The following is a 13,745-nucleotide window of genomic DNA, read 5'->3' on the forward strand; positions in this document are numbered from 1 at the left end:
ACAGTGTATATCCAACGAAATTACAATTATATAAATGTTAGTATATAATATACCCCTAATACCTATTTTCTAAAACCCTACACACATATGCTCCAGCTCAAACCCCCCCCTCCCAGACCCCCTCTTGGATAGTACCTCCATTATCCCTCACTCCTAACCAGACACCACCATTATAAGCTAGCTTTTATTCTCTCCACCACTTCTAACCACATTGACATTTTGGATTCATTGATCCCAAGAATTCTTGCTGTAGATATTTCTTGATATATCACATCAAGATATGTAAGAAACCACACTTTTCGGCACATTTTTTCCGGTTGAAACCAACGTGATGCGATCAGTTTTTTAGCTACTGTGATACCCGATAAAACCAATCTTTTTAGTTGTGGATTCACTGCAAACTCAAAAACATCATTCAATAGTAATACCGCGGGGTGTACAGGTATATTCCAAAATACGAGTGTTGATAATTGTTGGGACACATCTTTCCAGAATGCCTTAACTGGTGGGCAGTCCCAATACATGTGCATAAATGTTCCTTCGTTCCCATTTGTACATTGGGAGCATTTGGAGTCTTGTATAAGCCCCATTTTGCACAGCCTTATAGGAGTCAAGTATGTCCTGTGAATATAGTTCAGATTGATTTGTTGATGATCCGGGTTCCTTGATGTAAGTCGGACATTTTCCCAGGCTCCTTGCCAATCAAAGTCATATTCCAGGTCTGGTATATCCCTCCTCCAGACAGTGTCTATTTGAAGGGTTTCATACGAGGACGTTAGTAATTGATAATAAAAACTTGATACAAAACCTCCCAATGTATCTCTTTCATAGAAAAATTTGTGGTATCTGTGGTGTTCAATTGGTACGAGTAATGGAACACCGTGAGATCTCATACAAAGTCGTAACTGTATGTAAAAAAGCCATGTGGACTCGGTGAGGTTAAACTTTATGCATATTTCGACATAACTACAGAGGCCCTTGTTATTAAAAATATCCCCTAATGAGTGTATGCCTTTCTCTTCCCATATAGGGAATCTTATAGGTCGTTTTCCCATTAGGAGTGCATTGTTATTGAATATGGGAGTGTGATTATGCCATTCTTGAGGGTTAGGATATTTCTTTTGTGTTTCCCGCCATGTTCTGATTGCATGGGTAATTATTGGGCCAAATTCTCGCTCACAATGCTTGATTGAAATTTTAGTGTGTGCTATGTCTTCCAGTCTCTGTGGGGCTACCATGTTTTCTTCTAATTCTCTCCAAGATACCAAAGCCTGGGGGTCAGACCATATCTTCACTGGTCTTAAAGTGAAGGCCTTAAAATATTGTAAAAAGTCTGGGACTGCCATGCCACCGTCTGCTTTATTTCTCTGTGCGGTGGATCTTTTTATGCGAGGTGGTTTGTTATTCCAAATAAATTTGTATGTGGAGGTTTGTAATCTTTTCCAGTAGCCCTCTGGAGGAGGTAACGGAAGCATTGAGCTGAAGAAATTGATTCTTGGTAATACATCCATCTTAACTATTGATACCCTTGCCTGTACTGAGTTTTTAAGTTTTGCCCACCTGTCCAGGTCGTCTTTGATTTTGTTCTGTATTTTTGTGTAATTGTGCTTCACCGTTTGTCTTATGGTGGGAAATATTTCCACACCCAAGCATCTGAAATGTTTGACCATGGGTATCGCACCTGGGAGGGTTGTGTCTTTTTTTGCACTGGTGTTAAGAGGAAGAAACGCCGACTTAGGCCAATTTATTTTAAATCCCGATAAATCACCAAAGTTTTCTATCAACTTGAGTATATGCGGCAATGTGTTGTTGGGGTTTTGCATGAACAATATTACGTCGTCCGCATATAAACTAATTTTAAGATGTGTGCCCTTGATTACTATTGGTTCTATGTGTTGGGATTGTCTTATAAATTGTGCTAAAGGTTCTAATGATAGATCGAATAGTCCGGGACTAAGAGGGCAACCCTGTCTGGCTGAGCGTGATACCGGAAAGATATCGGAGATGAATGTGCCTGTTGTAATCCTGGCTGATGGGTCCTTGTATAGTACTTTAATCATATCAATGAATCCTTTTCCTAACCCCATCCTTTCTAATACTGCCCATAGAAACGACCATTCTAACCTGTCAAATGCTTTCATAGCATCCAGGGATAGTATCGCCTTAGGTGTGGCGTCCTCTTTGTCTGCATCTAGTACGTGCAGTATTCGCCTTATGTTATCATTGATCAGGCGACCTTTTATGAAGCCTGTTTGGTCCGGATGAACTAAAGACGTCATATGCTTTTGCAATCTGATGGCTAATATCTTAGAGTACAGTTTGACATCGGTTCCGAGGAGGCTTACAGGACGGTAACTACCGCACTCAGTGGGGTCTTTGTCTTTTTTGTGAAGAACTGAAATAAGTGCGGTATTTTGGTGTTTATGGAAGCTTCCCTCTTTGACTGAGTATATGATCATATTTAGTAATAAGGGTCCAAATATGTCCCAGCAAGAAATGTACATTTCTGATGGGATACCGTCAATTCCCGGAGCCTTGCCGTTTTTCATTCCGGATATGGCCTCCTTGAGTTCTTCTAATGTGATCGGTACTTCTAACTGTTTAGCGTCTTCCTCCGTAATTTTAGGGAGAGTAATTTGATTAAGATATGTGTCTAATTTGTCCTGATCAAAGGACGTTTCTGAATTATATAAATCGGAGTAGAATTCTTTGAATGTATCGTTTATTATTTTGGGTTCTGTTACTAGAGTTTGTTGTTTCCTAATGGCAGTTATATCTGCAAATTTTGCATTAATTCTTAGTCGCATGGCTAATAGGTGACTAGGTTTAGAGCCTTGGAAGTACTGCTGTTGTCTTGTGCTGCGTATTTGCAATTCAGATTTTTGTCTGTATATTGCTTTGATCTCTGTCTTTAGAATGTTTACTTGGTTTTCTAGTCTAGTAGAGTTGTTGTATTTTAAAGAATTAAAAAGCGTTGAGTAAAGCGTTTCCATTTCAGATAGTTTTGTGTTTTGATTTTTGCGCAATATGGAGGAAAATCTATCCGAGAAATCCTTAATCATAGTCTTTACCGACATCCATAATATTCTGGGATCTTGCACCGAGTTAGCATTATCCCGTAGGAATATTGTGAGAGCTTCTTTAATTTGTGTAATGAATTCATTGTTGTTAAGCAGCATAGAATTAAAACGCCATCTTGGGGCCCGGGAAGATAGTGTACCAAATGTTGCTTTCAGGATTAAGTAGCAGTGATCTGATAGCGCATTGGGTGTCATTTCCACTTCATATTTATCAAATATTCTCGGGGATGCAAAGACGTAATCAATTCTGGATAGTGTGTTGTGTCTCGACGAACGACAGGAGTACTTGCGGGTCATGGGGTTAAGTGAACGCCATAAATCAGTTACCCCTGTTGATTTCGACCAATCTTTTAATGTTTTAGATGCATTTTTTTGTTCGCTGGAAAAGGTAAGGTAAGTTTTGTCCATCCTTGGGTTCCAAATGGCATTAAAGTCTGCACCTATTATATATGAGTATTCGGGATGGTTTAACATTTCTCCGGTTAGTGAAGTGAAGAAACCCACTTCGTACAAATTTGGGGCATATACCGCTGCTAATGCAATTTTCCTGTTATTGTGTATAATCCTAGCTATAGTTATGCGCCCCTCAGCATCCGACCATACCCCTTTCAATTCGATATTTAATTTGCGTCTGACGACTATGGCTACCCCTCTAGTTCTCGTAACAAAAGAAGAGTGACTAATATTATGGTATATGTTATCCGCTAACGTATTTATGTCTTCCTCTAAAATGTGCGTTTCGCTTAATAGAGCCACGTCCACATGTTCTTTTTTCATCAGTGTGAGCACGCTTTTGCGTTTGTGTTGTTTGTTTATCCCGCCGGTGTTCCATACCATTATATTCAAACTAGCCATAATCTATGCATGTTTTTGTGTAGTTTTTGGTAATGTTTCTGGAGTGTGAAGCTACAATAGATGTACATCCAATTAATGAGGTCCCGTTGAGAGCTGAGCTTAAAAACATATATATATACAAATAAAAATCCCCTAATTTCCCCTCACCCAGAAAGTCGTACAGGCCTGTGTTCCAAGAACACATCCTCCGCGATTGACTTTCTCCCCTAGTCCACCGGATTGCCCAAACTGAGCATTGTAATCTTAATCTACCTATGCTAATTGCCATAGGATCTAACATTTCCATTCTATTGCAATAGAATGTCGCTTTTGGTCTTGCCCCTTCCCTTACTGTAATGAAGTGTTGTGATAAATGACAGAAAAAATAAAATAAACAATAAAAAAAAGAGAATAAACTTTTATCGACATATTCATTTGAACCCTCTACTAACGTGGAAAAACGGAAAAAAGGAAAAGATTGTAGAGCAATATTGACACCTTAATGTGAAGAACATTGGAAAAGAACAATGTAAGTTAAAATATATTTTTAAAAAATATAGAGTAATGAGAAGAAAAAATTAAATAAAATAAAAATCAATGGAAAGATATAGATAAGGAGTGAGAGATAGAATAATTATCAACGTGGAGAAGCCACTAGTCTCGAATTAACAGATTAGATATGATAGAAAAGCAGCGCCTTTTAGAGCTTCAATGTGCCCTCAATGGAGTGATTACTTAAATTGTTAGAATAACCTTGTAGTGTTCATACGTTTAAGTGTGGTTAATTTTTAAACTATTATTAAAGATTGATAGAACTTCATTTAATTTATTATCTGCTATGTGTATACACACCGGATGTTTATTGTTAGAGTTGTAGGCTTCGTTGTCATGGTGCCTTATATTCTAGAAGGTTGTAGAGTATACTATTGCCTAGACTATTTTATGTTCCAGAATGATCTAAGAGACTCAGGGCATTTGAGCGATAAACCCAGAATATTCCAGATAGATCTTTTTGCAATGATATGTATTTGTCTCCTCAGAGACCAGAGTCTGAAATTATAATGTATTATGAATCGTATTATACACAATACACATTGTTATAGACGGCTTGCATATCGTCTGCTGCCTTGATGAACACAATAAAGTCATTCTAACACTGGTATACAATGAGAAAGAGGCTTATATGTTTCCGACATTTTCGCCCTGCCTTGGGTTATTTGCTCCAATTCGATTCAGAAAATCCTCAGCTTCCATAGGTGTGTGTATATCTGACCTGCGACCGTCACTGCCCAAGAATGATAACAGCGCTGGGTATGATAGCCTTGGCTTGTAACCGGCTTTGAACAGCTTTTGCATCACATCTTTGTATGGTAGACGTCGGTTGATGGCATCTTTGCTCAAATCTTCGTAGATAAATATTGGTTTACCATCATACTTCAGATTCCCACGTTGGTTGCGAGCATATTTGATGATGTCATCCCTTGTTGTAGTCTTCCGCAGGGTGACAATGATGACTCTTGGCCCGTTGATTCTTTGCCCCCGAGAACCGATTCTGTAAACTTGATCCACTTCTGGCACTTTGTTTGGGTCGATGTTATTCAAAATCGTTGATAACACTGTTGGAAAGTTGGGATCTTCGCAGTTTACTGCTTCTTCAAGCCCTACAATGCGGATGTTATTCCGCCTGTGGTAACGTTGGGTTTCTAGTTGCCTCTCCGCCGCTTCGTTTTTAAGCCCTTGTATTTCTCTCCGATATTCTTCTTTCACTCTTTCCATCTCTTGTCCCATCTCTGTCATGCCACCTTCGTTCGCCTTGACTGCTTTTGTGATTTTTGTCACCGAAATCTCCACTGTCGTGATTCGCATGGACTGTAAAGCGACCGCTCTCATAACCTCTTCGAATTTAGTATCGATGTGTTCAACGTGTGCTTTGAAAGCGACCATCTGTTCTTTTATCAGGATAGTCAGAGAGTTGAAGTCGGGTTGTGTAATTGAACTGCTTGTGTCAGTTGATGTTGTTGGAGCAGTGAGGGATCCGATGGATGATTTTGCTATTATCTTCTCAAAATCGCCTGCTTTTTCCTTCACGGTATTTTTTTCTCATGTTCCTGTTATGTTGTCATCTGTTGTCTCCCTCTCGGGGACAATTGTCTTTGGTCCCTGTGTATTCTCCTCTATATTCCCCGCGCCGGGGCTCACCAACGGATCTGCCACAGCGTCGCCTGTCATTGTCTTTGACCGAGTTTCAATCTGCGCCGTTAGCTTTGCCGTTTCTTGTTTCTTTCCCGTCTTTTCCTTATCCCTAACCATGTTGTCTTTTGATATAGTTAGTAGAAGGTCTTATCAATACATACGATGTGGTCTAGTCTCTTTTGGTACTGTCCAAATAAGGTTTTTAAACGAAATTAACGATAACGGGAGCGGAGCTGTAACCAATTGCGTGCGCTACATATTGCAGCTAAACCGGAAGTCATCAGAAATTATATTTTTTAAACATCCCCAACGCTGCAACACACCCCCATTCCTCAGGCGTCAGACGCCTCATTCGCTTCCATTCATTTTGGGGACCGCGTTCAAATATCATACTTCTGAAGTATAAACAAACTATACTGCTGTGACGATTTTGAATATCTTAACATGTATTTACGCCCATACAATTTTTTAGATGAATGATTGTGGATATAATATAGAAAACACATCATTATGATATTGTCAGATGGCGTTGTCAGATTTGTAGAATTCACCTACTTACAATTATTTTCATATAAAATACAATGGTGAGTGAGAAATGTATCTCCAGTGATAAAACCCAGTGCTCTATGTCTCTATGATACACAGCGTGGATGGGCTTTCAGGTGGAGGGAGAGGCATGCATGTACATAATTTCACCATAATCAAATACAGACATAATTGTGGATTATTGTACAATGGTCTTCTTACTGGCAGCAGAAAAGCATGATTTGTTTCTATACATATTTTTACTTTCAACTTTTAAGAAAGGTGTTCCACATGGCCCATGGGTGTAAAAAGAGAGCTTATTATTAATCAGTCAGCAGCCTCCACTGATGTTATGACGTTACAAACGCGAAATAACATTATACATTATGCTCCGCGCTTCATTCATTCATTTCATTTGGGACCTCTGCCGCGCTCGCGGCAAAAGGGGGCGGGCGGTCACGTGGCCGTGTGGCCAATCAGAGAAACGCTGAACGAAAAGCTGAACACAAGTTGGTTGCCTTAAATGTTCACGCCATCCGGACACATGCCATTTGAAATAGATTAATTAATTAATTACAAATCCTGTAATTAATTAGATTATTTTTTGAATGGCCTGACAGCACTAGTTATTACATTAACAAGCGTGCATTTTGGATGTCTGTGTACAAACACTGTGGCACGTATGCATGTACATAATGAATAATACATATGTAAATATCACAGACAGATTTGAATTTCATCTGTGTGTTCACACACTGGTCATGCCGTTCAGAGCCCTCCACGCAAGTGCCTTCCTCACTTTAAGGTCTTGCTCGGACGAGTTGACCCACAAGCCCAGGTACTTGAAATCACTGACTCCAACCTCCCCCGTCAAATCAAGCTCAACTTCTTTCATGCAACAGTTGAGTCTGTCCTTTTGTATGGCAGTGAATGCTGGACCTTGAAGCCCACCCTGCAGAAGTCCTTGGATGGGTGCTACACCAGAATGATGCGTGTGGTGCTCAACATCAACAGGGATGAGCATGTCACTAATGCAAACTTGTATGGGGGGTGCTAAAGGTGAGCGATAAAGTGGCAGTCAGGAGAATGAGGCTGGCAGGACTGCCAGAGACACCATGAGATGCCAACCAGCAAACTTGTGCTGTGGGAACCAACACACGGGCATCGATCACGAGGACGTCCCACGTTAACCTACGTGGACGTACTCAGGAGAGATGTGGGAACAGAAAGCACCGGCGAGCTAGCCAGATGCATGGAGGATCGGGATGACTGGAAGCACCGATGGAGGGCCTGTCCAAGGACGACCTAGATGATGATGAGATGATGTGTGTTCACACTAGGGAAATGTGTGTGTGTGTGACTGTGTGTGTGTTGTGCTGTAGTGTTTAATACGATAATTATTATTATGTGTGTGTGTAGAGCAGAGTGTGTAATGCACTCAGTGTGTGTGTGTGTGTAGAGCAGAGAGTGTAATGTGTGTGTGTGTGTGTGTGTGTGTGTGTGTGTGTGTGTGTGTGTGTGTGTGTGTGTGTGTGTGTGTGTGTGTGTGTGTGTGTGTGTGTGTGTGTAATAATAAATAATAATAATAGATTGAATTTGTAATGCACTTTGTTTGCTGGGATCCCAAAGTGCTACACTACAGGGTTAAAAAGTTAAAAAAATAAAATAGTTATTAGTAAAACAAATAAAATACAGAATAAAAATAAGATAAAAATAGAACATAGTTAATTAAAAACAGTGGTATAAAAAAAAACACAGCACAAGAAAATAAAAATAAAAAGCTAACAGTCAAAAGCCTTTTTGAACAGGTAGGTTTTCAGACTCGAGGCTGTGTGTGTGTAGAGCAGAGTGTGTAATGCACTCAGTGTGTGTGTGTGTGTGTAACAGAGAGTGTAATCCCTCAGTGTGTGTGTGTGTAACAGAGAGTGTAATCCCTCAGTGTGTGTGTGTGTGTAACAGAGAGTGTAATCCCTCAGTGTGTGTGTGTGTGTGTGTAACAGAGAGTGTAATCCCTCAGTGTGTGTGTGTGTGTGTGTAACAGAGAGTGTAATCCCTCAGTGTGTGTGTGTGTGCGTGTAACAGAGTGTAATCCCTCAGTGTGTGACGTGTGTGTGTGTGTGTGTGTGTAACAGAGAGTGTAATCTCTCAGTGTGTGTGTGTAACAGAGAGTGTAATCCCTCAGTGTGTGTAACAGAGAGTGTAATCCCTCAGTGTGTGTGTGTGTAACAGAGAGTGTAATCCCGCAGTGTGTGTGTGTGTGTGTGTGTGTGTGTGTGTAACAGAGAGTGTAATCCCTCAGTGTGTGTGTGTGTGTGTGTAACAGAGAGTGTAATCCCTCAGTGTGTGTGTGTAACAGAGAGTGTAATCCCTCAGTGTGTGTGTGTAACAGAGAGTGTAATCCCTCAGTGTGTGTGTGTGTGTGTAACAGAGAGTGTAATCCCTCAGTGTGTGTGTGTGTGTGTGTAACAGAGAGTGTAATCACTCAGTGTGTGTGTGTGTGTGTGTGTGTGTGTGTAACAGAGAGTGTAATCCCTCAGTGTGTGTGTGTGTGTGTGTGTGTAACAGATAGTGTAATCCCTCAGTGTGTGTGTGTGTGTAACAGAGAGTGTAATCCCGCAGTGTGTGTGTGTGTGTGTAACAGAGAGTGTAATCCCTCAGTGTGTGTGTGTGTGTGTAACAGAGAGTGTAATCCCTCAGTGTGTGTGTGTAACAGAGAGTGTAATCCCTCAGTGTGTGTGTGTAACAGAGAGTGTAATCCCTCAGTGTGTGTGTGTGTGTGTGTAACAGAGAGTGTAATCCCTCAGTGTGTGTGTGTGTGTGTGTAACAGAGAGTGTAATCACTCAGTGTGTGTGTGTGTGTGTGTGTGTGTGTGTAACAGAGAGTGTAATCCCTCAGTGTGTGTGTGTGTGTAACAGATAGTGTAATCCCTCAGTGTGTGTGTGTGTGTGTAACAGAGAGTGTAATCCCTCAGTGTGTGTGTGTGTGTGTGTAACAGAGAGTGTAATCCCTCAGTGTGTGTGTGTGTGTGTGTAACAGAGAGTGTAATCCCTCAGTGTGTGTGTGTAACAGAGTGTAATCCCTCAGTGTGTGTGTGTAACAGAGAGTGTAATCCCTCAGTGTGTGTGTGTGTGTGTGTAACAGAGACTGTAATCCCTCAGTGTGTGTGTGTGTGTGTAACAGAGAGTGTAGCCTCTCACCTGTAGAGCCACACGCTTCAATCTCTCCTCATCCAGGTCTCCTCGGAGCTCTGCTATCTCTCTCCTGGAGAGAGAGAGAGAGAGAGAGAGAGAGAGAGAGAGAGAGAGAGAGAGAGAGAGAGAGAGAGAGAGAGAGAGAGAGAGAGAGAGAGAGAGAGAGAGGGAGAGACACACACACAGACACACGCACACACAAAATAAACACACACAGAAACACAAATGCATTACTTTGTACACTCTTACAATATACACGAGGACAATTCTAGGCTACACACACGCATGTACAATTTCAGGACGGCGTCATTTCCTCGCGTCTAAATCGCGTTATTTCGCTTAGGGTCTTTACTACGGTTGAAAAAGAAACACAACAATCACTTAACATGGACTGTATTGATCAGATCTATGACGTGATATAAATCTCATCGGGTTTAAGAGGTTAATGTGACCATCATTTGGATTTATGGGTCATCAGCCCATCCATCCATAACAGACACACCCACCCAGCCCCCCCTCCCTCCTCTAGGTCTAAACAGGTCTGGACAGATATCTGGACAGGTGTAAACTGGTCTAAACAGGTGTAAACTGGTCTAAACAGGTCTAAACAGATATCTAAACAGGTCTGGACAGGTGTAAACAGGTCTAAACAGGTCTAAACAGGTCTAAACAGATATCTGGACAGGTCTAAACTGGTCTAAACAGGTCTAAACAGATATCTAAACAGGTCTAAACTGGTCTAAACAGGTCTAAACTGGTCTAAACAGGTCTAAACTGGTCTAAACTGGTCTAAACAGGTCTAAAGAGATATCTGGACAGGTCTAAACAGGTCTAAACAGGTCTAAACTGGTCTAAACAGATATCTGGACAGGTCTAAACAGGTCTAAACAGATATCTAAACAGGTCTAAACTGGTCTAAACAGGTCTAAACAGGTCTAAACTGGTCTAAACAGGTCTAAACTGGTCTAAACAGGTCTAAACAGGTCTTAACAGGTCTAACAGATATCTAAACAGGTCTAAACAGGTCTAAACAGGTCTAAACTGGTCTAAACTGGTCTAAACAGGTCTAAACAGGTGTAAACAGGTCTAAACAGGTCTAAACAGGTCTAACAGATATCTAAACAGGTCTAAACAGGTCTAAACAGGTCTGGACAGGTCTGGACAGGTCTGGACAGGTCTGGACAGGTCTGGACAGGTGTAAACTGGTCTAAACAGAGGTATTTACGTGTGCTGGGTCTTCAGCAGCTCTACAGACAGCAGAAGCTCTTTCATCTGGGTCCTCAGGTCCTCCATCTGGCCTCCATGTTCCTCGCCCTCTGGCCTGGTGGCCTTTTCCTGGGGCTGGGTCTGGGCTGGGGGCTCCGTGGCGGGGCTGGGTGTGGCGGGGCTGGGTGCGGCTGGGCTGGGTGTGGCGGGGCTGGGTGCGGCGGGGCTGGGCGCGGCGGGGCTGGGGGTCGGGGGTTTGGCCTCTGTGGTCGACAGGCTGGGCTTGAGGAATGATGGTGCCTGGGAGTGGGTGTTCATGGAAGGCTGTTGGGGGAGAGAGAGAGAGAGAGATCTTTGACAGTGAATAACACCATGCTAATAATGACCAAACATTAAAAACGGCCACTGATCTTGTTAAGTACCTTCTTGAGATCATGTGTACAACAGATCTAAGGAAATAATAATAATGGGAAGATGATTAAACAGAAGGTTCTGTAGATACGGTACTGAATTATCCCATCCGGACCAATGCAATTTGAAATATTATTATAGATTATTACATGGCGTTTTAACATTCGCCGAAATGCTTGATTGTGATTGGTCAATAGCCCCCCGACAGGGGTGAATTATTTTTCGATAACCACCGGTGATTATTGTTTTTCGCAGCTGGAGTAATCAAGCCCCACTGACACACTGTTTCAGCTCCTCAGCATATGCACAGCTGCACTCAGTCATCAGTGCAAGCTGCCGGCGATGACAGCGGGAGCGACAGAACAGAACTGCGTCTGCATTTGATCTCGTAAAATGAATTAGGTATATTGTTAGTAAGTTAGCCATGTAATAAGCAGGATAATGTATAGCCTATACTCGGTCATTGTAGCAAAATAATTGACCTTCACTGACGTTTAAAACATTTTTAAAACAATATTTTAAACTCGGTGTCGGTCAATTATTTTGCGACAATGACCTCGTAGCTATACATTATCCCTTACATATAGAATAGGAGGCTTATAAATTACCTTATTATAGCCAATTCGCACATTTATATATATATATATATATATACATATATTATCTTTCAAATGCCCGAGTTCAATTTGGATTTAGTATCACCAGGCGTGCATAAGAACAGATAATGAAATCGACTGTAATCTACTGTACTTTTTTATTTTCCCCACAGTGCGACTGTTTTGAAGCTAATTCCAGATAAAATTTTTCCTACATGTTAACAATAGGGAAGAGAAACTTGAAAGCCTTTCAATATTTGTCAAAAACGTTACCTTTTGTGGCTTATTATCCCGAATATTAACAGTTATTTGTCATAATCACGGCAAGAGCTTTCTTCACTCCTCCTCATCCTCCCTCCACATTCACCACACACTAGGGCTGCACGATTTTGGGAAATAATCTAATTGCGATTTTTCGGACAGATATTGCGATTGCGATTACATTTGCGATTATAATAAAAAAAATGTACAGCCCCACAGAGGTTTATTGTAAAATGCGGCTTGCATCTGGCCTACGCGGTGGGTCTTTTCAGGACGCTGAGCCTGAATTTTCTTTTTACCTGGGAGTCGATACCGGTACCAACGGTACCTTTTTTTTCTGTACTTTACTCTCCCTCTCTGAAGTCGCTCTGCATCTTCTGGCCGCCTCAGACCTACTCCTATCCAAGCTCCGGGAGGGTCATCAAAGAGAAGTCGCCTATTCTCAGTCCTTGCCCCACAATGGTGGAATGAACTACCCACCCCAGTTAGGACAGCCGAAACACGTCCAATCTTTCGCCGTCGACTAAAGACTCACTTCTTCAACCATTATCTGAATTAAAAAAAAAAAAAAAAAAAATCTAACCCTAACTAACCATACTGTCATGCACTTGTCCTAATAAACTAACCTACACTGTAGCACTCAACACTTTGATGAACATTGTTACTCAGCTGATAGAGTTGTGCTCTTCCTGATGGCTTGTCGTACAGAACTTGTAAGTCGCTTTGGATAAAAGCGTCAGCTAAATGACTAAATGTAAATGTAAGTCTAAACTTCACAACAACACAATCTAAAACCCCTTACCTCCCTCTCGCAAACCGATCTTGTATCTCAATGCAACTTCCTGGTTAAAAATAATAATAAATTGCGATATTTTTGTGTGTGTTGCGATTTGATAATTGCATCATTCCAAATCGTGATTTCGATTTAAAATCGATTAATCGTGCAGCCCTACTACACACTTTCTTCACTCCTTCGCATCCTCTCCCACATTCACAACAGAAGCCTCACATCCTTATATGGGCAGCACCCCTTCACTCACTGTCAAGCTCCTCACTCAACACGGCTGTACCTCATCCCCTGATTCACACGCTGCCAGGCACCTCACTCCACACAGCTGTACCTCATCCCCTGATCAGCAAGACACTACATCTACCGGCAGATTCTGACCAGACCTCGTCGTGGTGTTATTCTAGTTACCTAGGTACGACGACTCAGCCTGACGCCCTGCTAACCTGCTCTTGTGATTATTCCTTGCTCTAATCTTGTTTCTCTTGTGCCCAGGACCTCCGCTCCAGTGCACCTTTTTGCCTGGACATCTCGTGCTGCTGCACAAGGAGTGCTCCTGCTCTCTCTCGACACAGACCTGTGTCTTCTGCCCACAGCTGCACTGGGAGTGCACCTGTCCTCACCCCAAGACCATTCTAACCCCTGTCTGTTGCACATTCC

General features: G+C 41.8%; 1 protein-coding gene across 1 annotated transcript in view; it reads right to left on the reverse strand.

Moving 5' to 3' along the window:
* The window catches only part of cd2ap (CD2-associated protein), a 232,188-nt gene that overhangs the window by 1,676 nt on the left and 216,767 nt on the right, over positions 1-13,745 (reverse strand). The window contains exons 15-16 of the mRNA XM_084314088.1: positions 11,050-11,354; positions 9,831-9,894 (exon numbers count right to left, since the gene is read on the reverse strand). Coding sequence (XP_084170214.1) covers positions 9,831-9,894; positions 11,050-11,354 — 369 coding nt within the window. The remainder of the gene's footprint in view (positions 1-9,830; positions 9,895-11,049; positions 11,355-13,745) is intronic.

This window comes from Notolepis coatsorum (assembly GCF_963971535.1).
Source record: "Notolepis coatsorum genome assembly, chromosome: 5".
Taxonomy (NCBI): domain Eukaryota; kingdom Metazoa; phylum Chordata; class Actinopteri; order Aulopiformes; family Paralepididae; genus Notolepis; species Notolepis coatsorum.